We start from the raw sequence: 27,386 nt of genomic DNA on the forward strand, positions 1-27,386 counted from the left end.
TCTTGATATGATTGTTTGGATTGTTTTAACCTAGAATTGCTTAATTTAACTAAGTAACAACTTGGCTAATTAATCTAGGCTACGCAATCTGTGTGTTTAAGGGGTCTAAATTCCTAACAAAGTAGTTTGCCAAATTGGGTATTGCTTATATTTCATTTTCCGCACATATATTGTTTGAATATAAGCTTGTGTTGGTTAATTTGAAATTGGGAGTCTAAACATTCACTAGTGTTTTACACACTAATTAAACTTTCAAAACCATAATAGCATCAATCTTCCAAACAAAACATTTGAAATAAAGAAAGTGAGTTTTATTTCCTTCCCTTCTCCCTTGTGTGCGTATTTGTTTCTCAAAAAAATAAATAAAGTGGGGACAAGACTATCTAGGATAACACTTCGGGACATAGACGGAGCAAAATTGGACCCAAACTCGATAACATATTTAAACTCGAAGGAAAAATATGGGTATGGATAGAGATATTTTTTACCCATGAAAAAACGGATCAACCTGAAGCTAACCCACTGAAATGAAGTCGAGTAAAAAAATATAGGTATGGATAGAGATATTTTTGCCCCGTGAAAAAAGTGTCAACTTGAAGCTAAACCCGTTGAAATGATGAGTTAAGTTAGGTCACCCATGGGTCACAAAAGTTTACCTAGAATTTATTTTGCACTTTTTTGCTTGTTTTTGATTTCTAACTCTTTGTAAAAATGTTTCACACTTTTACCACTTTTTTTTTCTATTGCCTTTCTTTTATTAGTTCTTTTCTTCTTACAGACACTTACAGATTTTTTTTTTTTCCCTTAACAAGATCGATGCTTGAAGGCTGTTTAATGAACCTTCGGTTACGTAAACTGAAGAATTGACGTGTTTAACTTTTACTTTTTTAGCATTTTTGCTTATTTGTTCTCTTATTTGTATTTGGAAAATCAAAACATATTATTATTATGTTTCATTTTTATTTTATATTATTGTTGTTTGCATGTGAAAAAGAAAATTATGGGTTTGACCCACCCTAAAAAGACTGCATAAGGGCCATAGGTTTTACAACCAGTCTCTCACCTGAACCCAATCGATCCAACCCGTTTACTAGGTCTAGGAAGAAGTACTTGAGGCGTGCACAAAGTTTCTAGTGTAGAGCTTGCCGACCTTCAACTTCCAACCATCAAGCACTAAGTTGTTCTCCTTAAGTCCTAAATTTAGGCTAAATTCAAGTAATTATTGGGATGGGTAAACATTAGGTATAGTACATTAAAAATGAAACAACACACAATATTAATATTCAACAGTATATAAGATTTAGTAAAAAGTGAAATATTTATATGGACAAATATAAGACAAGCTTACCTTTCAAACACTAAAAGATAGTAGATAGACTAATTCACACTTACAAACTTACTTAACGTGAAGCCCTCATGCCCGTTGCTTCAATTGAAACATGTAAACGTCACAAATAGCAATACTTATTCAAATGGAACTTTCAAGGAGTTATTGCAACATCCTTATTTCCTAAACAAGGGCTGATTTGGCATAGGGACTATGGCAGTATGGCCATAACAGTATCAGCCAGAGTATCGTTTGGCTTTGAATCAAGAGGAAAGAAGAATGGATAGAGCGCATATCGGACATAACAACTGCTATATAGAATTCTGCATCCTGTCCGGTTTTTGAAAATTTTTTCAAAATTTCCCGCAGCAATGGCCAGACACTGTGCACAATCTACCAGAGCCAGGTCTCTTGTGCATTGCACCAATGCATACAGTGTCACAAATGTTGACAACTTGGTCTTACCTTTCCCAAGACCTTCATTCCTAGTCTCAACAGCTTGTGCTCTAATCTGATCAGACAGAGTTTCTAGTTCTTTGTTAAAAGTATCAGGATCAGATACATATTCCACATTCCCATATATTAGACCATTATATGTATCAATTTCTCCAATGAAGTTTATAGTGTTATAACGTAAAAAGCAAAAGTCATACCAAATTCTTGCATCGACTTGGTTGGGACAACGTTGGCGGATTTGCTTTGCTGCATCTTGGATGCAACTTGAGCAGTCTGTTGTGCTCACATCCCCTCTACATTGAGCCAGGCCAAAAACGCGATATTGGTTTTTACCATATGAAGTAGCAATAAAACCATTGGAGGGGGTTTTGGAAACCATTTCAGCTAATAAGCGATCAATATTAGCTGATATTTGGCTACCACTACCAAAATTACAAAGCTGCCCCAAGGGACCTGCAGATTCAGCATTACAAATGCATAGAGATAGGAAGAGAAGAATTTTGTAATTCAAAGTCATACTTCTCCTTTGTAGCTAGCTCACATCAAGATTCATTTCATAAGGCCCTTTTTATTAGGCTGAGGAGTGGACTTGGCAAGTGGATTCATTTCTTGACTTATTTGCTCACTACCACCTTATTCGTCTAGAAAATAAGACATTTTCTTCCAGAAGATGGCTTTTTTTTGTTATAGTTGCTTCATAATAAAGACTTTTTTTAACGTTATGATACAGTCTTAAGTTGGCTATGCTGTGAAGAAGCTGGCTGCCATCAAAAAGAGCATTATCAAAATTCAAAGATTCTTGCATGTTTCAATTAGCTAACTAGTAAAGTCTATCATCTCAAAGAAAAACTAATAAAATCTCTTGTCGCCAAACAAGTGACTTGGGTGGTTGGGTTCAAATTCCACCAACACCAAAAATAAATTCATAGTGTCTTAGTCTAATAATAATGAGCAATTATTATGAAGCAAATGTCATATGTTATCAGATCTAATAAAATAATAATAATAATAATAATAAAAGATCAAGGATTTCTTCCTACAATAAGTAGGAGAGGGGGATTCAAACCTAGGTTTTCCAAATAGAGAGAGCCAAGAAATGCCACCAAACTGAAACACTCTTGAAAAATTCGAAGATTTATGATTGGCTAATTAACAGTCTAATTTGTTAAAAGACTTTTAATAGCTTTAGCAGAAGCCACAAGGATAAACTTATCAATTTATGCCTAATCTGTACTTGTCAATCTGTAAAAGTAATTAGTGCAGCAAAACTCTTTTTTTTCCTTGAGTTGCATAGAGAATTTCATTGTGAAAATTTAACTATGATTACAATTTTTTTTTTTTTTTAATGAATTTATCAACAGAACTAGCAAGATCAGTCTTTAGCTTCTTTATTCCCTTCCTTGCCACTTTTAATTGATCCACAACAACTGCGTTCTCAATTTCAGCATAGTAAGAACAATCCTCATCAGCTCATTGTAAGCCGTTTGAAGATCCTTCTTACCTTTGGATTCATCTTCCGATCCTCACTAGCCTTAAACTCTATGTCTTCCTTATCATCTACATCAGAGGGTTCTCCATAATTCCCACCAACAACTTCAGCTATAGCAATAGAAGCTATGAAGTTTCCTTCTCTATCACTATTGTCCTTAGAACTAGAACTCTTAGTGTTACTCAAAGCAGGGGCGACATTATGTAGAGTTTCAGGGGGATCAAATGAACCCCCTGAGCTGGCATTTTTTTTTATAATATATAATATTCTTAATTTTAATTTTTGATTTGTCCCTCTTAAAATGAAAATTTGAATACCTTGACCCTAAAATTTTTTTTAGTACAATTGAAATAAGCTTAAATATAATCTTCTTAACAATATTTTGGTCTTTCTAAATGCACAAAAAAAGCCCAAAAAAAAAATCATCTTAAACCTAAAAAAAAAAAAAAAAGCCTATTTAGATCTTAACAAATTTTAAATAAACTAATAGAAAATTCTTAGTTTACATTGTATATATAAGATTTACATTGTCTCTAAACAAATATGTATTGTACATTTTTTGCAAATTTGTATAATATTGCACACATTTGTTTAGTCTACAATATAAATCTTACATTAATAGTACAATATTTACATATCATTGTCCTAAACTAATAGATAAAAGTATTTTAAATAGTAATAACTAAAGTTCACTTAATGAAAATAATTAATATGTTCATTGTATTAAGAAATAATGTGCTAAATGAACTTATAGTTTATTTTTTATTCTTTTACTCGTGCATACTATGGGCAAATTTGTAATAAGAAATCTCTGTAAAGCACAAAATTCATCTTTTATCTAAAATACATCTTCTTGTTGACCCCTCTAGAAAAAAAATCCTGGAGCTGCCATTGACTCAAAGTAGCATTCATAGCTTTACGTTTGGAATTGATATAATTTGGTCACTTTTTTACGGATGTGTCTATTGACATTGCACTCAAAGCACTTCAAAACTTGAGATTACAACTCTTTCACAGTCTTTTACTTAGTCTTTCTTAACTCTAGAACTCCCACTGGACTCTTTCCTAAACTATTTACCCTTTAGTTCCTTAGATCACCTTTGATTCTTCTTTAACTTCAGAAATTTTTTTAAGTTCTTTGCTAACAGAACTAGGTTTTCCTCAACGTCATCATCATTGGATGAGTAGGAGTCTTCTTCTTTAACAGTTTTTAGGACCATGTTCTTATTTTCCTTATTTTTCATAGGTTTGCAATGACCCTACAAGTTCATCTATCTTAAGAGATTGTAAGTCTTTGCTCTCTTTTAATTCAAATTCATACTTCTCCTTTGTACGTAGCAAGCTCACGTAAAGTTTCATTTCACAAGGTCCTTTTAATTAGGCTGAGAAGTGGACTTGGTACGTGAATGCATGTGAGGAGAAAACATCTAGCAGACATTCTGAACTTGTTTGCTTACTACCACCTTGTGACTTGTGAGTGAAAAAAAATAAGATATATTTTTAGAAGGTCGTCCCTCTTTGGTTTTTATTTATAGCTAGCCCCTAATAATGACCGTTGAATGTTTATGTAAAAGTCATATGTTAGACTATGCTTGGAAAAAGCTGACTGAAGGAAAACAAGAGCAATATCAAAGTTCAAAGATTCTTTCAGGTTTTAATTATCTCAACTAAAAAGTTTTTTGTCATCGGACAAGAGAGCTAGATTCAAATCTTATCTAAAAAAAAATAAACCCATTAATTAATATCTTAGCATAAGATGACGAGCAATTATTATATAGTGGATGTTACAGTTGTCCTATCATATTTAAAATAAATAAATAAATAAATAAAATTTTCTTATTAAAAGTGGTAAAAGGAAATTCAAATTTATGTTTTCTATAGAGAGAACACTGAATGTAACTGTTACAAAACTTTTAACAAATTTGAAAGATTTCTAGTTAATTGATTAGTTGTCTGACGTCACAAAACAACACCACTAGTGCTATTTGGTCATTGGAACTCAAAAAAACTTCCCCCACCAAATGTATTACAAATTTTTAATTGATTAGCGGTAGCCAGTAGGATAAACTTATCGACTTCTGCCAAATCTGTACTTTTCAATCTTAAAAAATAATTAGTGCCTTAATACCTATCTTTTTGTTTCAGTGGCCCAAAGAATTTCATGATGAAAAGTTAACAAATTTGAAAGATTTCTAATTAATTGATTAGCTATCTGACGTCACAAACAACACCACTAGTGCCTTTTATTAGCTATTTAGTCATTGGAACTCAAAAAAATTCCCCCACAAAATGTATTACAATTTTTTAATTGATTAGCGGCAGCCATTAGGATAATCTTATCGACTTCTGCCAAATCTGTATTTTTCAATCTTTAAAAATAATTAGTGCCTTAATACATATCTTTTTGTTTGAGTGGCACAAAGAATTTCATGATGAAAAGTTAACTATGATTATTGTTTTTTTGAAGAATTTCAGACGTACAGTTCTGAAACAAATCATAGAGGTGATTTGGACCAAATAGAGTCCATTTCATAGTAGCAGTGTACTCCAACCATGAGGCACCAGTGATCATAATTCTATTGAACATACAAACAAAATTGGAAAAATCACGTAAGAGTGTAGACCAATCTAGTCTTAAAAGTGATTGGAGCAGATCAAGGGGAAGGAACCTTTGAACCCAGCCCTTTTGCTTTTCGGGTTCTCCCTCAACTAACAATGAGCAGAGCGAGGGGTAGATCTTCAAGGTTTTAATAATGGATACCGTGGGTTCTGATCCGAAGAAACCGATGGGAGACATTTGAATTTTTGAATTTTTCGGATTTGATTATTTTGTTTGGGGTTGAGAATATTGGGGGTTTTGGTTTGTTTTTCCTGTGGGTATCTGACCCGATCTTCATTAACGATTCATTTTCTCTCTCTCAAAATTCAACCGATTTGGATTTTTTGTGTTTGTTTCCCAAGAAAATTTATGGGTTTGAAGGTGAAGGTTTACTTTGTTGGAGATCGGTTTGGTTGTTGGGTTTATGGGTTTTCTAGGTTTGGTTGTTTTGCTGGAAATTTGGGTTTGGTTATTTGTTGGAGATTGATTTTGCAGGAGATTTGGGTTTGAGAGTTGTAGCTGCAACTGTAACTACAACCTCACCCATTTGGGTTTGAAACATTTTGCAGGGATCATTTTTTTTTTTTTTGCTTTGCTATGTGTATTTGCAAGTTTGTTTACTAAGAAAATCAAAGAAAAGAAAAAATAAATCTTAGATATTGTAATTTTTTTGGGCAATGAAACATATAATATGAACAATCATGTTCTTCTGAAAAACTAATGAAATTTTTTTTTTATAATTTATTTAGGTTTTAATGTTTTTTTTAATTTATTTTATTTTTTTGTTCAAACATTTTCTGAGGTGGCGTTTCTTTTATTATTAAAATGCTGATGTGGCATTTTTTAAATGCCAAATAATTTTTTTTTTTAATATTATTCTATTAGCCATGTAAGCATTTAGTGTACCAGCTGTGCACTCCGTTTGTCACATAGAATATTTCTGTTAGTGAGATGACGGTAGGGACTAAAATAGAACGCATTTTTCATTTTGAGAACTAAAAGTGATAAAGTAGAAAAGTAGGGACCAAAACAAAAATGAGGCTAAAATATAGGATCCAAAAATGCATTTTCAATCTTAAAAAATAATTAGTGCCTTAATACAAATCTTTTTGTTTGAGTGGCACAAAGAATTTCATGATGAAAAGTTAACTCTGATTACTGTTTTTTCGAAGAATTTCAGACGTACAGTAACAAATCATTGAGGTGATTTGGACCAAAGGGTCCATTTCCTAGTAGTAGTGTACTCCAGCCACGAGGCACTAGTGATCATAATTCTATTGAACATACAAACAAAATTGGAAATATCACGTAAGAGTGTAAGACCAATCTTGTCTTAAAAGTGATTGATTTTTTCGGAGGTTCAGAATGCACACAATTGATGTCAATCACAGATCATTCCTTATTGATTGATTATATGGTGCTAACAGTTGTGCAAACCATGGCCGTGTATAACCTAACTAATAGAGAACATAAGGGAAACTATTAGGGGAACCTAACCCTTAAAGTAATAGGGAGGAATCCGTCACGTTCAGGTATTTAACTTGGGGTTGAACTTGTTGAACACACGTTATTTTACACACGAAAAAGCAACTATATAATTGTGAATTAAATTATTGTGACTTCAAGTCACAAATTTGTTTGTTCTTTTATGTGTACAAAACTGTGTAAAATAACTTGTTTGTAATAATACTTGTTTCTCCCTCCCAAGTCATGGGAATCTGGGATATCTTAAATTCAAGATGCCCCAATTAAAAGCCATTGACGAAACCAGAGACCTATTTACAAGTGGTGCTTGTTGAGATAATTGTCAGATGTTTCAAAGCACATTGAAGGGGTCGACAATAATAGTGTGCAGTAAGTGGAAACAAAGCATAGTTGGTTCATTTGCCAAGTTGAGCAGATTGTCTATCAGCCACTCCATAGGGGGATGGAGAAACATGCATGAAACCAACTACGTATATACGTCAAAAATGATAAGCAAGAAAGAAGATTGAGTATTTACGAGACTACATCTCTAGATTCAATGAAGAGATGTCGTGGAGTGATGAAGCAGATGAAAAGGTAACATTAACCAACCAGGGGTGTGGGTGTTGCTAAGAATTTTTACTTGGGGGCACATTATAATATCAATTAAAAGTACAAGAGTACGTCTTATATATCGATAGATAAGGTGTGTTGTACAAGTAACTTACAACTATAGACCTAAGTATTCTAACAGCCCTCCAAACTCATATTGGTGAAATGATGTCAACTTGAGTATGGGAGTCAAAGCATGAAAGGGCCCTAGTGGAGGAGGCTTAGTGAACATGTCTGCAAGATGATCTTGGCAAGAAACTTATTGCAATGATAGGGCAAAGTGTAGATAATGACAAATTAAGTGACAATCAATTTCAATATGTTTGGTATACTCGTGAAAGACGCCATTGTGGACAATTTGAATAGTATTCTAACAATATCAAACTAATATGTATATACACACACGCCCTCGTATGATTGACCTAAAAATATTCTAAATGTTGAGATTAAAGATGTTTTTAATCTCAACCATTGAAAGTGGTATTGCACGTGCACGATATTGCTCCGAATCTTAATCTCTCTTGACTCCCTTTTTCTTTCTCTACAAATCGACCATTGATCTATTATTGATAGATCATTTGATTAACCATTGTTCTTTCTTTTCTTTTTTTTCCAAATAACCTATTTTGCTCAAACCAACCACTTTCCCACTTTTTCATATAAATTCCAAAATTTTTGGTGTGATTTCCCATTTGAGACTCCCAAATATCTAGAGTCTAATTTCATAAATAAAAGTGTTTATTCATATTTTTATTTGGGGTTACAAGAAATATTAATGATTTCTCATACAATCCAGCACAATAGAAAATGTTTTTTAACTTGTTCTCCAGCTTGCAACCTAATACAAGAAAAAAAGTTCAAATAATATTTTCAATAAAACATGTAACTTTTTTCCAAAAAACGTTTTCTGTCAAAACAAACAAAACATTAATTTTGAAAAGTTAAGGACAGTTGGCCAAGAAAAGTAACTTCAACAAAAAGATTGAATGAAGCTCATTGAATGTGTCAAATGTCAATGAGTAGATTTTTTTTTTTTTTTTTTTCCTTCTGAATAATCATTAAGTTTATTACACAAAAGGAGAGGGGGATACATTAACGCATGGGCCTGAGCCCAACTCTAGTCAGAGCTGAGGGCAAAGCTAAGATAGGGACCGGCCCAAACCAGTTACAATTCAAGCCCCATCTCGCAGTGTACTAGCTCATTCCAACTTCCAATGAACAAAAAAATTTTGTCTAACACCTATTAAGTCTCTTTCAAAAACTACTCATCTCAAATTAACTTCTATTGCACATATGACATATGGTTTCTAAGTCCAATTGCACATATATATGACATATGGGCTCATGTATGTATATATCTTAAAAATTACGGGTTTCCCTACATCTTTCTCTACATCTTCTATACGTGTTGGTCTTTCCCAAGCATGGCCATCTCTTATGTTATGAATTCTTTTACAACTATTTAGTTCGTCCTTTTCTTTGTCTTTATATGTTATAGATATAGTTCTGTCAGTTGCTTTTGAATTATCTATCAAGCCATCTTTTCTACCATTTATCATATTTATTGATATCAAATTTCCAAGTCCAAAATTTTCAGAGAAAGTTTTATAGCCTTTGTAATAGCCTTCCCTCTCAGAAAGACTTTTGTAACTTCCCTTTTGTAATCTTGTAACCTTTCTCCTCAGACAGTTTTACTTTGTAATCTTGTAACTCTTCAGACAGTGTTTTATTTTCAAGCTTGTATCAAAGACAGTTTGTTTTCAAGTTTAATCAAAGACAGAAGTATTTTCAAGTAAGATTTTATCAGTTTCAGTTTTCATATTCCATACTCTGTTTTAACTTATTTTTGAATATATCTGTTTTGCTATTTTCTTCTTTATCATCTATTTTATCATTGTTTATACTTCTATATTACTGCTGTGCTCTAATATAATACAAGCTTACCTTACAAACACTAAAAGATAGTAGTAGATTTTTATTCTTTAGATGAGTAGGTATAAAACTCTGATATGAGTTACAAACACAAGGAGGAAATCTAAGAACATAGGGAAGGAATGGATGGATATCTATCAAGATAACAAATAGTCTTCTAGTATAACTGGGGAATCTAATATATTTGAGTAATGCTAGAACCGATTAACAACTGTACGAAGGTGGTGAGTAAAGTTGAGTTTTTTATTGTAATCAATCAACTTTTTAGATGCAGTTACAAATAAATCAATTAAAAAAATATTTATTTATTTATTTTTATTACTTTTCAGCACTCAGTGAATACCACCTTGTTGAAAGCATATTGACTCATGTTAACAAAAGTCCTTATTGGCTAAAGAAGTTTTACAGTTTTGTGGTGACTCATTGAAGTGAGAGTTACAAGACAGACCCACCTAATCCGCTTTGTTGATGGTATCCATTTTCAATAGAAGTGCCTACCGAACCAACTTCATGAACCCTCATATGAATGCAATTAAAAGCTATTAAATAAAAGCACGTACAGTTAACTTCTCAGATACCATACACGTATTATATGTTCTGATAACTTCCCAATGCTTGTGAGATAAGATAGCGCACATGACTGGACAAATACTCCTAACAGGCGCCTTAAAATATGCTCATAATAACCGCTGCCTGCTTTTGATGCAGTGGTTACTCCATAAATATAAATATTTATTGAGTGTGGAGGGTAAAAACCGAAGTTTAAGTCTTTAAAAAGAAACTTCACACACATATATCCTTAGATTAGATTAGAGTAAAAATTTTATCTTGTATAAAAAAAAAAAACATGCACATAATAAGTTAAATCTTTTAAACAAAAATTTTCTTCTAAACTAATTTAGAGAAGGAAAATACTAAAATTATTACAAATTTTACTGTATAAAATTTACAAACTAATGTGACAATTAAAGTGATTAAGGGTCTTAACAACTTTATAAATAAATATTTAAATTGTCTTTTTATAATTGGTGACACATCAGTATGTAAATTTAATGTAGTAAAAAGTTACTAGCTTTATTACACAGTTTTGTGAATGTGATAAAACTTTTTTTTTAGTGGTCCTATTTTGTAAAAAAAAAAAATCAATATTTTTATTCTATATATATAAATTTTATTTTAAAAATCTAATTTATAAGTGGATAAAAAAATTTAATAATTATCAAAAGATTAATCCTTTTTTTTTACAAAGTTTGAGTAAAAGTTATCAAATTGTGATTTAATTTTATCACTAATTAAATTTAAAAATATGAAAGCATTTTTAAACCAAAAAATAATAATTCTAAACAAAAGAAATCTATTAAAGAGTAGAATAGACAATAGCAATTGTGACGTCCTTTTTTATTTTTGGTAATAAGTATATTCTCTTTTCTCTCATTTTTATTCCTAGGTTTTGAGACTAGACAAGACTGAAGTTGTCTTTTCCCGGCCGCCTACATGGCACTATTCCTTAGAAAATCCCTACCACGCATTAGGTTGATGAACTTTTGAGGTGTAAACCATATTATCCATTATTTTCATATGAAAGAATTTTCTCACTTATTAGTGCCCCCTTTTTTTTTTCTTTTTTCTTTAGAGGACTTATTAGTGCATTTGTATTCGACTTTTCAAAAATTTAAATAGAGTACTGTATACAAAATCATCCTTAAAATCTCCTTCATCTCACTCTTGTTTTTAAGGAGGGTTTAGTAAGAGATTTCTAATAATATTATTTAAGTTTTATAAAAATATATGTAGATAAAAAATGTGTAAAAATACGTATTATGATATTTAAACAACAATTTTCGTTGTTAAAACACCATTACCAAACAGAATCTCAATTTTGTGCAAAATGCAAAGTGTGGTAGCTTTTTATAAAAAAATTCACTAGTAAATAAATTTATACTCAAATTCTATTTAGAATTATCAAATATATAACTTTATTAAACTTTTTTATCATAATTTTTTAATATTTGATTACTTCATTCAATAAATATTATTTATTTTAGTTTTATAGTCATTGAGTAATGCGATGAGTTCGTTTTAATTTGTAATTTTTTTTCTAAAAAATAGATTTTAAATGAAAAAAATAATAGTTAAATAAATATTCTATTAATATTTAAAGTATAAAAATATATTTCACTTAAAGTTGTCGCCTTGTGTCCCATAATACCTTAAGCCGACCCTGCGCTTACTATTAACAATCAACCATGTTAGTTGATGGAAATTTTTTTTTTGAAATTATCTATAGCACGCTTAATTATAAACACAATACAATTGAACAGAGTTAGTTCTAATTAGTTTAATTGGTAAAAAAATTTTTTGCAATATGATGATATGAACTTTATTTACATTTTAGTGTGATGATAAAAAAACTATTTCATTAGTGTAATTTAAAAGTTAAAAATCTAAAAGAAATTTATAAACTAAAAACGCGTAAAATAAACGTTTATTTTTTATTTTTTATTTTATATGAATAGAGTTTCTCATTATTTTTTGCCCGGCAATTACGCAGTTTGTCTGCATTAATTCCACTGTCTATGATTGATTGATTAGTCGGTCACCTTTCCTCCACTCCTCCAACTCATTACATAACAAAAACAAACTTCTCATTTACTATTTACACGCATTTCTCCTTTCCCAACTCTCCACCTCCACAACCAAAAAAAAAAGCAAGCAAGAAAGACCCAACACTTTTTATAGTCAAGCACACACAATTGAATACTGATAACATTTGAGAATCCATTGATTGATATTTTATATTACAAATGGATGAGCATTCTTCAGGCGGTGAAGAGTACTTGTTGAAGATAGTTCTCATTGGTGACTCTGCTGTCGGCAAGTCCAACTTGCTGTCACGCTTCGCTCGAAACGAGTTTGATACTAACTCCAAGGCCACCATTGGCGTCGAGTTCCAGACCCAGGCTGTGGAAATCGATGGGAAGGAGGTGAAAGCCCAGATCTGGGACACTGCTGGGCAAGAGCGTTTCAGGGCTGTCACTTCTGCTTACTATAGAGGCGCCGTGGGTGCTCTCATTGTCTACGATATCACTCGTACCACCACTTTTGACAGCGTCAAAAGATGGCTCGATGAACTCACAAGTATGGTTTTTCTTTCTTGATTTGTGTAAATCTTTATTGGGTCTCTGCTTCTTCTTTTTTTTTTTTTTTTAATCGAATTAAGATTTATAACGAGCTTGCTTTGCTGTTGATGATTCATTTTGGTTATTGAAAATGGGTAATTTGATATTGATGCCTTGCTTGTTACTTAAGTAAAACACTAAATCATAGGTTTCATATGAATGGCTGATTATAGATTGTGTAATGAAAGATTGACTTATCTGTTGGGTATGCACATGTGAGTCCAAGTCTCACATGGAGAAAAAGTAAAGGAGTTGAGGAATTAACAAGAATAAGTGAGCCCAAATCCATAAGTTTAAGCTTTTGAATTAACTAGTGTCCTTAAGTAGTTGGGAAATTCAATGCACTGGGTTAGGATTGTTGGGCACAAATAAATATGCTTGCTCCCGTGAATGTAGGCAGCCTGCCGATCCATGTAAATCTGTTTATTGGTCTCTATTTACATGAATAACATTGCTTAGATCAGGAATCTTCAATGTGTTTCTCTGTTAAAACAAATCTTTGTAATTCTAGTGGAAATGACTCTATAAGCAGCAAATTTTCATATTGGTATTCTTTTCTGGTGTAAGCTGCATTGAGTTAGAAACTTACAAGGTCCAATGGCAAAGATGAAAAACACTGGTGGTTAGCTTTCCCCCTTCTACTACACCATGAAGAATGATGCTCATGAAAATGTTAGCACTGCTATGAAAAACACGATTTTGGGCTTTTGTATACAAAACAAGCATCCTTGCAAAACTAATGGTTTTTCTGGCCAAATCTGTATAGGAACATGAACAAGGCAAGTGGAAAAAAAACTGGAAACAGATTAAAAACTAAAGTGACAAAACTTTTAGCTATTAGGTTGTAGCTGGAGCTTATCGATATTCATCATGCAAACATATTGAATGTCAAGACAATAAAGCTGCCTTTGGTTAATCTAAAATTCCATTACTGCTGGATAGATTTCTCAAGGTGTTGCATCTAGTTTTGTTACATTAGGTTGGTGTCTTGGTGACTGCATATATTAGCGGTCAGTTATCCTTTACTGTGTTGAAAATCTTGTTTCAGGAGCATTCCTATTTCCAATTGGAGAATTTGAGGGTTATGAGCCAACTTTTCTCCTTAGTAAAATGTGATGATCTTACTCTTGGATATGTTAATCACTTTAAAATGCATATCCCTTGGTTTTTTGTTTAACTTTCTATTAAATCTTGCTTCATTGAGGCATATAAATTTTCAACTAGAATTTAGGCCTAATATACTATCTCAGTTGAAGGAAGGCCACAACAAATTTAGCACAGGATTTATAGATTTTACTTCAAACAAAACTCTGTATTGTTTCAATTGTTTCCCTTCTAGAATCTGTGCCGTGCCACCTCTCTCTCTCTCTCTCTCTCTCTCTCTCTCTCTCTCTCTGATGCCATTCTTTTGCAATCTTTTATGTTTATCATATGTTTTTTTTCTTCCATTTGTGGCCCTTGATTTGTAATATGAAGATAGTTTCTTGTATGTTCAACTCTATGGTGAATTAAGTGAACTTTTCATTGGATTAATGCAGCTCATTGTGATACCACAATGGCAAGAATGTTGGTTGGGAACAAGTGTGATTTGGAGAATATTAGAGCTGTAAGTGTAGAGGACGGCAAAAGCCTAGCAGAAGCGGAAGGACTGTTCTTTATGGAGACATCTGCGCTTGATTCTACTAATGTTGAAGCTGCATTTGAGGTTGTCATCCGGGAGATTTACAACAATATCAGCAGAAAAGTCATTAATTCCGATTCTTATAAGGCTGAGTTATCTGGGAATCGAGTAAGCCTGGTTAATGGAGATTCATCAAAGCAAAGTCAGATGTTCTCTTGTTGTGCTAAATGATTTTTGTTCCTTCAGTTTTACACTACAAATTTATACGGTGTTTCATTTTGTTCTTTTCCCTTTCTTTCTGTTAGATAATTACCTGCCCAATTCAGTCTCTCCAGTAAGTTTATTTTATTGGTTCTGGTGCTTTCATGAAATGAATCTGTATCAGATAAGATTGTACTTGGAACTTTAGTTTCTTTTCTTGTTTTCTATTATGGGGTCGAAAGTATAAGCACAAGGATTTGCAATAGTGGTCTTTAGATATGCTCGCATATGCACTAGACAGCCTAGACGCATAATGAATGTTTCTGTATCTAGTACTCTGGGAATTCTTATTTTTCAGACTCTAATTCATTGATAAGCTTCTCTAATGATTTTCCTGTGGTATACTATTTTGTGACTTTTGTGACTTCTAAGTGAATAAGTATGGTTTGATTTAAATTACAGGTGTCCCTATTTGATTGGATATGTTACAATAAAAAATTCACTTGTCAAAATATGAAATTTGGTGTTACCACTTTGATCCTGTTTGTTTAATAGTTCATACACAACCAATCCACTCCCCCTTTTTTTTTTGTTGAACTTAACAAATGAAAGGAAGAAACATCAATCTAACTGAAGTACTAATATTTCGTGCGGAATTTAGAGCATGTAGCCAGAAGGGAATAGAGCTGCTATTTCTGTTGCTAGCTCTCATTCTGTTGCTAAATTCCACTTCTGCCAAAATAGATTTTCTCTGCTGTAGATTCAAATTTTGGATGAGAAATTAGTTGTATATCTTTTACAGGATGTATTAATTTGATGTGATTGGTAGTATTTTTTGTTCTACCAAAAAATAAGATCAATGTTCTACCACTAAGCCTCTGATTGTTGACTAGAGACCTTTTCAGCAGAAAAGTGCCATTTAAATGAATTGTTTCAGCATGATTTCCGGGTGTTTGGGATGCACAACATTCTACATTTTTGTTAATTTGTCTAATGGAACCAAGCCGCTATGTGATGTTGACATTGTTGTTTCCATCATAGGAGATTCTTGACTATTTTAGAGGTAGTTGATCTAGAGTGGGTTCTTCGCAGGAGGCAATTTGCTGTGGCCTACTTGAAACTGTGGAGGTGGTTCATCACAAAGAAGGGCTGTTGCCTACTAATATATTTAAGCTTTCATGAACTATTGCCTGTGCACAGGTCTCCCGTACAGGAGCAATTCTACAAAAAATTAAATAAATAAAATAAAATTTGAATTTACTAATATATAGATTAAGAGGAAACCAAATCACCAACGAAGCAAAAGTATACATATATAGTACCGGTCAAGAGACAACACACACAATAGACGAATTTCACATTCCTGAAGAAATTCACAGTTTTTTAGCCAAGAATGCCTAGCCAGTTTAACCAAGTTCATCAGCTCACAATTTTCGGGAATATTTTTCAGCATATCTGCTTTTCCAATGGAAACCTTGTCCTCAGCATAACCCTTCATCTCTGCAGTATTAGCAGCATCTTTACATAAATAGCATACACCATCAAAAAAAGATTCCAGATCCACCTTAACAGAAGTCACATTCAACTGGCCATTATCCAGCCCAGAAGGTAAGTTCCACCCATGATCAACCTTCATGCAGACATCAAAATTGCCAACCTCACTGGAAGAGACAATATTGGCCATTGCTGAGGATGAGACATCTTCAAACTTAGGCCTCTTCAGATCTGGCCGAAGCCCATCCGATGAAACTTGCATATTCAAATCAATCTCTCTCTCTTCATGGTATTTGATATACCTTTATCTTTTAGTTCAACAAAAAGTGCACCGTCCCAGCTCAAGTCAGGCATAAACACCCCAGCAGAAGCACCTTGATGAGTTAAAATTTCCCTCAAGGCCATGACACTACCGCGGTGAACCTCCAAAACTGTCATTTGAAAATGAAAAGAAATAACAAGAATAAGAAGCATAATGACCCTGATGAAAGATCTACATCTTGTGAACCAAACCCCCTCCCCCAACCAAAAACAAAAAGACAGAAGGGGTAAAAAGTCACATACCTGGATCAAACATATCAAGGATGAGTTATTACTCAAAAAAACTACGGAAGGGCCACCGCCCATCTCCATCAAGCTCCAAACTGTCTTCGTCATTACTAACATCCAAAAATGGCTGCATGAGAAGCCAAATGCAAAACTTTGTAACTTATGGAAGGGCCACTGCCCATCTCCACCGCCCAGTTTCTGGCCTTTTTGGAAATTTGTTGTCCAATGCCTTCAGCATACGGTCAGTATCATGCTTCTTATTAAACTTTTAAAGCGCACACTACCAAGAAGCGATGGTATCAAAAATGAACAAGAGAAAGAGGGGTAATTTTAAACTCAACACTTCTATATTTTCCTTTCCTAAATAATATTTCATTATTAAAAAAAAAAATTAATTGCAAAATAAGTGGGGTACGCACATCTCAGTTCCCCATCTTATTTACACAAAATAGCTAATATATTTTATCACTATAATTATATTATTACAAGAACAAGACTCTTAATTGTAGTGGTACATAGATAGAAGGAAAAGAAAGAAAATGATGGTCACAATTTAATAGAAGCACCCAATATAGAAGACAAAATCTATGTTTACTTGACAGCAAGACACTCGTCACAATTTAAGTATTTGCTACACACCTTTTTCTTACTTGTAGTGTTATAAGCTCCGCCAGTAGCTTGGCACCATAAACTCATGAATTGGAAAATCCCAAGCATCCAGAATTAATGCCAGACAATAGACTGTATAAAGAAGTAAAGAATGAAAAAGGAGAGTTGGGTCTTAAAGTAATTAACAGAAGAATTAGAAATTTAATGCATCACGGATAATTTTTCTTGCTATTTTAATTTCATGCCATCTTGTGTGCATCTTTAGGCCTCAGAGTCTATTGTAACAAATTCCTGAATACTTGTGTTGTACCCAGCATATACCTAACCCACGTAGCTTTAAGACCTCTAGACAGATGGTGGTTTCCTTGGGCTTTGCATCCAAAGGCAACCCATGTTTGGGAGGGTTTTTGTTTTGTTGTTTCTTTTTTTCTTTGTTTTTTTCTTTTGGGCTGTGAGGGGAAGGTGGGCTTCATTGGACAAGCTAGGCCAGACTGTCTCATGAAGGAAACTAGAATCTACATCCTAGGGAGGAATGATTTCGTAGCCTAATTCGTTGTCAATCTTCTTTATGTCCTATTTGGATAGAGGAAGAAAGAAAGAGAGTAGAGTAGTGTTGGCTAAAAATAAATTAAGTTTGTGCTAAATCTACTCTACTTTACTCTCCCTCCTTCTCACTCAATCCAAACGGACCATTAAAGTTTTTTCAAAATTTAAAGTCGACAAGATATGATTTTCATCTTCCTTTTCGAGAATTACTGACTTTGTCGATGAGTTTACCGTAGTCGACATTACCAGAAGTTTAGTTTTGGAGTTCTCACACTATTTCTAAATCAGCATAGGAGGCCCGACTTGCTGGGTGGGGCACTTGCATGGGCTTTTGCAAATAATCCCAAGCTAGTAGGTTTAGCCTCAAATACAAGGACAAAAGTTTTCTTGTTTGAAAATTTGACCTTGACTCATAGCCATTCCCCATATTTCCAGTCTTCTTTTTTCAAAGTTCCCTTGCTTCTTAGCTAACATTCTCAGTCTCGATCATCATAAGCTACATTCTGAAACCTGTAGCAAAAATTGGGTAACCATTCAAACTTAAAGGCAATTCACCCAATGACCTTACCACTTGACCATATTTTCCAAACTTGACTAAGAGGTTTAGAGATGTCAATTCGAACTTTCACCCGTAAGTAGTTACCTTTACCACTCTCTTTCTTCAGATTCCGTCATATGGAGGAGCATTCCTAGCGAATTTCCTATTAAGTCATGAATATTTGGAGTCAGAAAATGGATTGGAAGATCATGGAGATGTACCCAAAAGGAAGAGAATTGGAAGGGAAGAGGAGAGATACAAACATTCTCTACCACCCTCTCGAGAATAACTAGAATTTTAGTAAGTAGAATTATATTTACTTCCAATTATCTACACGTAAAATGTTCATCCTCTTCTCCAACATTTCATCTTCCCCATCCCCTCTTTCTTAGTGAATAAGTTTAATTTTCTTGTTCCCCTCCATATTTTTAGATATAAATATGTTTTGTCTTTATCCCTATTATAACCAACAAGCTTAAGTATTTTGATGAGAGATTTTTTTTCCACAATTGCATTTTTATTTTTATTCTCCACTATTAGAGCCATCTCTCTCTCTCTCTCTCTCTCTCTCTCTCTCTCTCTCTGCTATTAATCTCTAACCTTATTCTTTGATTTGTTTTAATACTTATCATTTTACATATTGTTTTTTGTATATGGAATTCAAGATTGAACGATATTTGCGACAAAAGCTTGATTTATGTATTTTTATTGTTTAAAATTTATTATTATTATTTTGATGCTAATGCGAATATATTTTCTTTTGGTGTTTTAATTAGTGGATGATTTTTTTTTTTTTTTCTTTGAGAATCAATTAGTGGGTAATATTCAATTTTTTTTTTTGTCCATATAAATTTTGTCCAATTGTGATCCAAATGTTTATTCATAGTTGCATGATTGTGGAATTCACTATGTATATGAAAGTTTCTAATAGTTATGTCAACATTTTTGTGTACAATATTTGACTTATAATTCTTTATGTTCATCATTAAATTATACAACATTTTCATTTCATGTTCCAAATAAGAAGTTTTATCTCCATTTTATGCAAGTGCAGTCTCCTAAAAAATGGTTACATATTGTTTTATATATTCTTACTGAAACTCACTACTAACATAAATGGTAAAAATTGATGCTCTACATTTAAAGAAAAACAATTTTTTTAGATGTTTCACTTTCCCTAGAATTTGTATCTCATTATTAAATAAATTTTACTATCATGTCTTTTTCTTTTCTTCACATTAAGATTGATATAAATATTGTAATATTAAAATTATAAATAATGTTAAAATATTAAGAAATTTTGGTTGACCTTTTATGTAATACTATTAACTCAATAATAGAAATAAAATTTTACTCATTGTTTCTTTATTAATGCCTATTAATTAGCAACTATTGGAAGCAAAAACAATAACTTTTTCCAGGATTATAATTAAATCTTTGTTAAAATGTTAATTTTACTTAATATTTTAAATAGCAATACTTATGAGTTTCCATGCATCACCATAATTACAACACTAATTTACACACAAAAAATGTTTTTTAAAAAAATTGTGCAATGCATGGGCCTATCACTAGTTATTTAAAATTTTTCTTTTCTTTTTAGGCCCCCATTGTAATGAAAATTCTTGACTTTGTATTTGGGCCATTATTTTTTAATATATATATATATATATATATGTTCTTTTGAAATGTTTGGGAGTCTAATTTAAGACCCAATTTATCATTTTGGCCCGCAGGATAAGCCCAGATTTTTTTTTTTTTTTTTTTTTTTTTTTTTTTTTTTGGATGGGGCCTCTATGGCTTTTTAATACATGCAGTTATTCTCTTGAAATTGGAGACTTATCAAAGTACTTGACTAAAAAGAAAGAAAAACTAAGAAAATGTAGAAGGGAGAAAGAGAGATTCAGAGAAGAGAATGAGGAAAGAATCTGTAAAGAATCATAGATGTAGATACAAATTTGTTGGTCGTATCAATGATATAATATTCTGCTGATGAAGAAGAAAAGTGCAGTGAAAAACAACTACATTCCACTACTAATGCCAAAGTCCCTAGAGATTTTTACTTATTTATTTATTTTTTAACAAATGAGCGAAAATTTGGAAACATTTTTTTTTCTTTCTTATAAAATCAAATATTTTTAAGAGTATTCTTACTAAAGTAACACTTTCACAAAAAAGTGATGTTAGTAATAGGTCTAGATAAAAACTAGTTACAACAACTTTAATTGTGAAAGTAGCACTAAGATGATCATATTCAAGTTTATTTAAACTAGGTTTAAAAAAAAAATTAGAGTCAGGGTTTTCAAAAACAAAAATTTATAAATAATTTTTTTTTTTTTTGGGCCAAGTCAGGGGATTCATTTGAACCCCTGAATGTACCGCTACCTTTGGTGTGGAGACTAGGTTTATGTTCTTTGTCTTGTACCTGTCTATAGCAGCTAAAGTTGCTATGTCTTGTATTGTCTTTAGTAGAGGTTAATGAAAACTGAGAAATCTAAGAACAATGATGCAAGAGTAGTGAGAAGAGGCTTAAGCACAGAGAGAAAAAGAGAGAGAGAGAGATAAGGAGAGAATTGAAGAACTTCTTGCATTAAATGATAATTAGTAATATAAAAAGCTTATATAGGTTCAGCCCAACACTCTGTAGGGACTATAACAAACTCCAAATTATGCGGAGCTAACTAACTGATTACCAACGCTCTAACTAATCTTTGATTACAAAATATCTAACTATTCTTTGATTCCAAAATATCTAACTGTCTTCAGAAACGGCATCGCTTGGCTTTAGTCTCAATCTTTTGCTTGATGAAACGCTGTCGTCTAAATAAGTAACTGCTCGTGTCATGGCTTGCTTCTTATCTCTCCCACGTGCATCATTAGCTTGATAAGAAATGACAGCGTTTCTATTATTGTCAACATCCCCCCTCAAACGAATGGGGGAAGAAACAGCCATGAGTTTGCGAACAATGGAAGAAAATAAGGGAGCAGTCAAAGGCTTCGTGAAGACATCAGCAAGGTTGTCTTTGCCTGAAACAAAATGCACTTGAATATCACGATGGAGGACTTTCTCACGAACAAAGTGAAAATCAACCTCAATATGCTTGGTACGGGCATGGAAGACTGGATTGGAAGCCAGAGCCAACGCAGAGACATTATCACACCAAAGCCGTGGAACATAAGGAAGGACAAGGTGAAGCTCACGACACAAGGAACGCAACCAAGATAATTCAGCTGTGGTAGTAGCGAGAGCACGATATTCAGCCTCCGTTGAAGAACGGGAAACAGTGGACTACTTCTTAGCGGACCAAGAAATTGGGCTAGAACCAAGGAAAACAAGGTAGCTCGTGGTAGACCGACGATCAGAAGGGTCACCGGCCCAGTCTGCGTTAGTAAAGGCTGAAAGGGTCAACGGACCAGGATTGAATTGAAGAGAATGATGAAGGGAGCCACGGACATAGCGCAAGACTCTCTTGGCAGCTGCAAAATGTTGATCAATAGGGAACTGCATAAACTGACAAAGTTGCTAAATAGCATATGAGAGATCAGGTCGAGTAAAGATGAGATATTGTAGACCCCCAACCATGCTGCGATAAGAAGATGGGTCAGAAAGAAGTTGCCCAGAAGAAGAAGTGAGTCTAGTCGAGGGGCAACAAGGTGTCTTCACAGGCTTGGCATTGGCCATGTCAAACTTATGGAGGAGTTCCAGAGCATACTTGGATTGGTTGAGAGAAACACCAGCGCTAGTGGGAAGTATCTGAATCCCAAGGAAATAAAGGAGAGGACCCAAATCTCTAAGCTCAAAGGCCCTGCCCAAGGCATTGACTAGAGAATTAATATGATGAGGATTGGGGCCAGTAATGATAATATCATCAACATAGAGGAGTAGGTAGAGCAAGACATGTGGAGTGTGATACACAAATAAAGAAGGGTCAGCAACAGAAGCCGCGAAGCCAAGGTGAAGAAGCTGACTTGTGAACCATTCAAACGAAGCCCTTGGAGCCTGTTTCAAACCATAGAGAGATTTATGTAGGCGGCAAACATAGTCAGGATGAGCAGAATCAATGTAACCAGGAGGTTAAGCCATATAGACTTCCTCTTGTTGAATCCCATGCAAAAATGCATTGCTAATATCCAATTGTCTAAAAGGCCAATGGCAGCTAACAGCAAGGGCAATAATAAGCCTCACAGTGGCAGGTTTGACAACTGGGCTGAATGTTTCTGAGTAATCCAAGCCAGGTTGCTGATGAAAACCCTTAGCAACCAATCTAGCCTTATATCTGGAAATAGTGCCATCACTGTTAAGCTTCAGCTTATATACCCACTTGCAGCCCACCAGATTCTTATGAGGAGGATGGGGAACAAGAGACCAGGTGCCTTGTTTCTGCAATGCTTGAAATTCGAAGTCCATAGCTGAACACCATTGAGGATACTTGGAAGCAATCTTAAAATTAGGTGGTTCAGTATAGGTGTAATCAAGAACAGAGGCATAACACACTTTAGGCTTGGTAATGCCACTCTTGGACCTGGTTTGCATAATATGAGAATTGGTGGTAGTGGGCACAAGAGGGAGAGTAGATGTGGCAGAAATAGCAGTAGGAATGGGATCAGGTGGAGATGGTGCAAACAAAGAAGTAGAAGGAGGACTAGAGACAAGAGAAGGAACAGATGACATAATAAGGTCGGAAACAGCAGTAGGAAGAGGACTAGAGACAGATGAAGGAGAAACAGAATTGGGCTGAGGAATGGGACCTAGAATAGAAGGAGCATTAGAGGAATGTGTGTAAAGAAGGTTGGACAACCAAGTGTTAAGTTGAGGAAGAGAATCAGATTGAGATGAAGAAGGTGCAGAAAGTGTTGAACCAAAGGGAAATACCTCTTCATTAAACAAAACATGCCTGGATGTGTAAAGAGTTTTAGTTGATTGATCATAACATAGATAACCTTTGGACTGAGGTGAGTACCCCAAGAAGATGCATTCACGAGTTCTAGGTTCCAATTTATGAGAAGTGTAAGGCCTAAGGTAAGAGTAGCAACTACATCCAAATATCTTGAGTTGAGAGAGATTTGGGGTATGACCATAGAGTAGGGACGAAGGAGATTGAGAATGAAGAGTGGGTAACAAATTAATAAGATATATTGCAGTAGAAACTGCATAAGACCAGAAAGAATATGGTAGGTGAGCATGAGAAAGAAGAGTGATAGCAGTTTCTATGATGTGTCTGTGCTTCCTCTCAACAAGGCCATTTTGTTGCGGAGTGTAAGGACATGAAATTTGATGAATAATGCCATGATTAGCAAGAAAAGACTTAAAGGCAGTAGAGGTGAATTCACCACCACCATCGGACCTAAAAGTCTGAATTTTAGCAGAAAATTGTGTCTTAACCATGGATTTAAATTGTACAAAGGTAGAGAACACATCAGATTTATGTTTAAGCAAGTACAACCATGTATAACGAGTATAATGATCTACAAACAAAACATAATAGCAAAATCCATTAATAGAAGGAGTAGGAGCAAGGCCCCATACATCAGAATGAACCAGTTCAAAAGCATGAGTAGCAACAAATTGAGAGCTATGAAAGGGCAATTTGTGCATTTTACCATGAAGACAGGAAGTACAATGAATCATAGTAGTATGAGTCTTATTTCTAGATAAGCCTAGAGAAGAAAGAACATTATTAAGAACAGAATGATGGGGATGACCCAATCTAGAGTGCCACAATCTCCAATTGGGCTGTGTTATAGCAGAGAAAGCAGTAGAGGAGACACTGTCTTTGGAAGGAAGCTTGAGATGAGGAGCCAGAAGAGGATAGATGGGATAGGCCCCATACATCAGAATGAACCAGTTCAAAAGCATGAGTAGCAACAAATTGAGAGCTATGAAAGGGCAATTTGTGCATTTTACCATGAAGACAGGAAGTACAATGAATCATAGTAGTATGAGTCTTATTTCTAGATAAGCCTAGAGAAGAAAGAACATTATTAAGAACAGAATGATGGGGATGACCCAATCTAGAGTGCCACAATCTCCAATTGGGCTGTGTTATAGCAGAGAAAGCAGTAGAGGAGACACTGTCTTTGGAAGGAAGCTTGAGATGAGGAGCCAGAAGAGGATAGATGGGATAAACCCCTCTTTCACTCTTGCCCTGGTAGAGTACCTTCCCCGTGAGGAAAGCCTAAATGGAAAGTTTATTTTCATCAAAATAGCACCAACAGTTATTGTCATGACACAGTTTATGAACAGAAGCTAAATTGGAAGCAATTTGAGGAACTCTAAGCACATTTCTAAGTTTAAGAAGAGAATGAGAATTAGGTAAGTCAACATTACCTATGTAAGTGATGGGAAGGCCCTAACCATTACCAACAGTTATGTGCTCTTGACCACCATAAGGCTTGGGAAAGGACAAATTGTTCAAGCTGAAGGTAAGGTGATCTGTTGCTGCACTGTCAGCCAACCATGGTTCTTGAGTATGACTAGCATTGGAAGTAGCTACCATTGCTGCTAATTTGGTGGGTGGATGTTTGCCTTGAAAAGCAAAATCCATCCTGTGATAGCAATCTAAGGCCGAATGACCCATCTTGCCACAGATTTGACAAGTTGGTCTGGAGGAAGAACCTTGAGGGGAAAACTGATTGTATTGCCCTTGAGACTGACTATATGGTCCTTGACCTTGAAAACCTTGAAACTGAAATGTACCATGAGATGCACCATTTCCTCGACCTCTGCCACCACCACGAGTGTTATTGTATTTGCCTCTTCCTCTTAACTGATTGGAGTGGCTAAAATTGATATTCGCTGGTCTAGCATTTGCAGCTAAGGCAAAAGCATCCTTGATTTCAACACTCTCAGTAAGTGACTCTTCTTCTGCATTCAGTAGAGTGGTCAATTCATCAAAAGTCAGCTGCATACTCCTGGTACGAATAGCAGATCTGAAGGAATTAAAGTCCTTTGGCAGTCCTTTAAGTGCTATGTTAAGCAATTCTTCATCATCAATAAGAACACCAACAGCCATAAGTTTGTCCCTTACCACTTTGATTCGTTGCAGATAGACATCCACATTATCAATTCTTTTCTTTATATTGTGAATCTCACCTTTCAAATTCATGATGTGAGATCTTGATACTGAAGAGAAACGATTCTCCAATAATTTCCACACTGCTTGAGCAGAATTACATCCCACAGTGAAAGCAAGACTTGCTGGAGACAGAGTTGAGCTGATGAAGGTCAAAATTGCCTTTTCTTTAGACTTCCATATCTGAAACTCAGGGTTCAGATTGGTTGTCACAGCACCTGAACTGTCTTTGAGAAACCGATCTGGACAAGGTTGAGAGCCATTGAGCAATTCAATCATCGAATAGGTTTCAAGTACCATTGTTATCTGATGTTTCCACACTATATAATTGGAATTTTCCAGCTTCACTGTCATCATATTTGACATATTGGACAGCAAGAGTAGTGGCTAATTTGTAATGTTTATGGCAGTGCCTGAATTGGTCGAGGAGGCCATTGTTGAAGTTGTGGAAGCAGTAGTTGGAGTTGAATGTGTTGTAGGAAGAGTGGTTGAATGAACCATGGGCTCTGATACCATAATGAAAACTGAGAAATCTAAGAACAATGATGCAAGAGTAGTGAGAAGAGGCTTAAGCACAGAGAGAAAAAGAGAGAGAGAGATAAGGAGAGAATTGAAGAACTTCTTGCATTAAATGATAATTAGCAATATACAAAGCTTATATAGGTTCAGCCCAACACTCTGTAGGGACTATAACAAACTCCAAATTATGCAGAGCTAACTAACTGATTACCAACGCTCTAACTAATCTTTGATTACAAAATATCTAACTGTTCTTTGATTCCAAAATATCTAACTGTCTTCAGAAACGACATCGCTTGGCTTTAGTCTCAATCTTTTGCTTGATGAAACGCTGTCGTCTAAATAAGTAACTGCTCGTGTCATGGCTTGCTTCTTATCTCTCCCATGTGCATCATTAGCTTGATAAGAAACGACAGCGTTTCTATTATTGTCAACAGAGGTTACTGTGTTGTCTGCTGGATTTGTGTTCTATTTGGTTGAATAAATTTTTTTTACTGATTTCTCCCCCCCCCCCCCCCACCCCCCCAAAAAAACAAAACAAAAAAACAAAACAAAACAAAACAAAAAGTCTACTTATTACATTTAATCTTAATGTTTCTTTGTTTATGTTTGAGGAAGTTGGGCTTCCAATCAATCTTTTAAAGATCAATTCTTATATTGCTTATTTTGAACTAAAATGCAGATGTCTATTCAGTGTCATAACCAAACTAAACCAACTTCCATAATTGTTTTGATGATGAATAGGCCTCAGCCATCCTTTCCCTCCCCTTGCCTACAAGATTCAACTAGACAAGCACATATACCTTTAGTTGGAGTCCATTGGAAGAGGCTATGGAAGATCAAAGTTCAAGAAAGATTAAGAATGATTCTTTGGAGAATTGGAGCTAACACTCTTCGAACCAAAGAAAACATATTCAGGGGGATCGACTCTATGAACCTTGCATGCCCTCTATGATGTCAAGATTCAGAGTCAAGCGGCCACATATTCTTCAATTGCCCCATTGCTAAAGCCGTTTGGTATTCTTCTTGCTAGGGGTTCGAAGCAAGTGAGCATCAAATTTCTTCTGGTGAGGACATCATCAAACTAGTCCTAGACCCCCCCTAATGCCATGTGCCCTTTTGAAGGCCTATCGATGATCTCTCTCAAAATGACAATTATTCTGGATGAAATATGGCAA

At 34.4% G+C, this 27,386-nt stretch overlaps 3 protein-coding genes across 3 annotated transcripts; 1 reads left to right on the top strand and 2 right to left on the bottom strand.

Annotated features, from left to right (window-relative positions):
- Window positions 1-1,280: 1,280 nt before the first annotated feature.
- Window positions 1,281-2,318, bottom strand: LOC111987025 (cysteine-rich repeat secretory protein 55). The gene has a single exon (XM_024018722.2). The coding sequence runs from the start codon at window positions 2,298-2,300 to the stop codon at window positions 1,539-1,541; it is 762 nt and encodes a 253-aa protein (XP_023874490.1). The 5' UTR covers window positions 2,301-2,318; the 3' UTR covers window positions 1,281-1,538.
- A 10,240-nt stretch (window positions 2,319-12,558) lies between these two features.
- Window positions 12,559-15,143, top strand: LOC111987027 (ras-related protein RABA5b). Its single transcript, XM_024018723.2, has 2 exons — window positions 12,559-13,017; window positions 14,597-15,143. The coding sequence occupies exons 1-2, from the start codon at window positions 12,684-12,686 to the stop codon at window positions 14,908-14,910; spliced, it is 648 nt and encodes a 215-aa protein (XP_023874491.1). The 5' UTR covers window positions 12,559-12,683; the 3' UTR covers window positions 14,911-15,143.
- An 873-nt stretch (window positions 15,144-16,016) lies between these two features.
- On the bottom strand, window positions 16,017-16,951 carry LOC111987033 (TATA-binding protein-associated factor BTAF1). The gene is made up of 4 exons (XM_024018726.1): window positions 16,939-16,951; window positions 16,677-16,805; window positions 16,203-16,605; window positions 16,017-16,101 (listed from the first exon to the last, which is right to left on the bottom strand). Exons 1-4 carry the CDS (start codon window positions 16,949-16,951, stop codon window positions 16,017-16,019), a joined length of 630 nt encoding a protein of 209 aa, XP_023874494.1.
- Between the last annotated feature and the right edge of the window lie 10,435 nt (window positions 16,952-27,386).

The sequence above is a fragment of the Quercus suber genome, unplaced genomic scaffold (assembly GCF_002906115.3).
Source record: "Quercus suber isolate HL8 unplaced genomic scaffold, Cork oak 2.0 scaffold_57, whole genome shotgun sequence".
Classification (NCBI taxonomy): domain Eukaryota; kingdom Viridiplantae; phylum Streptophyta; class Magnoliopsida; order Fagales; family Fagaceae; genus Quercus; species Quercus suber.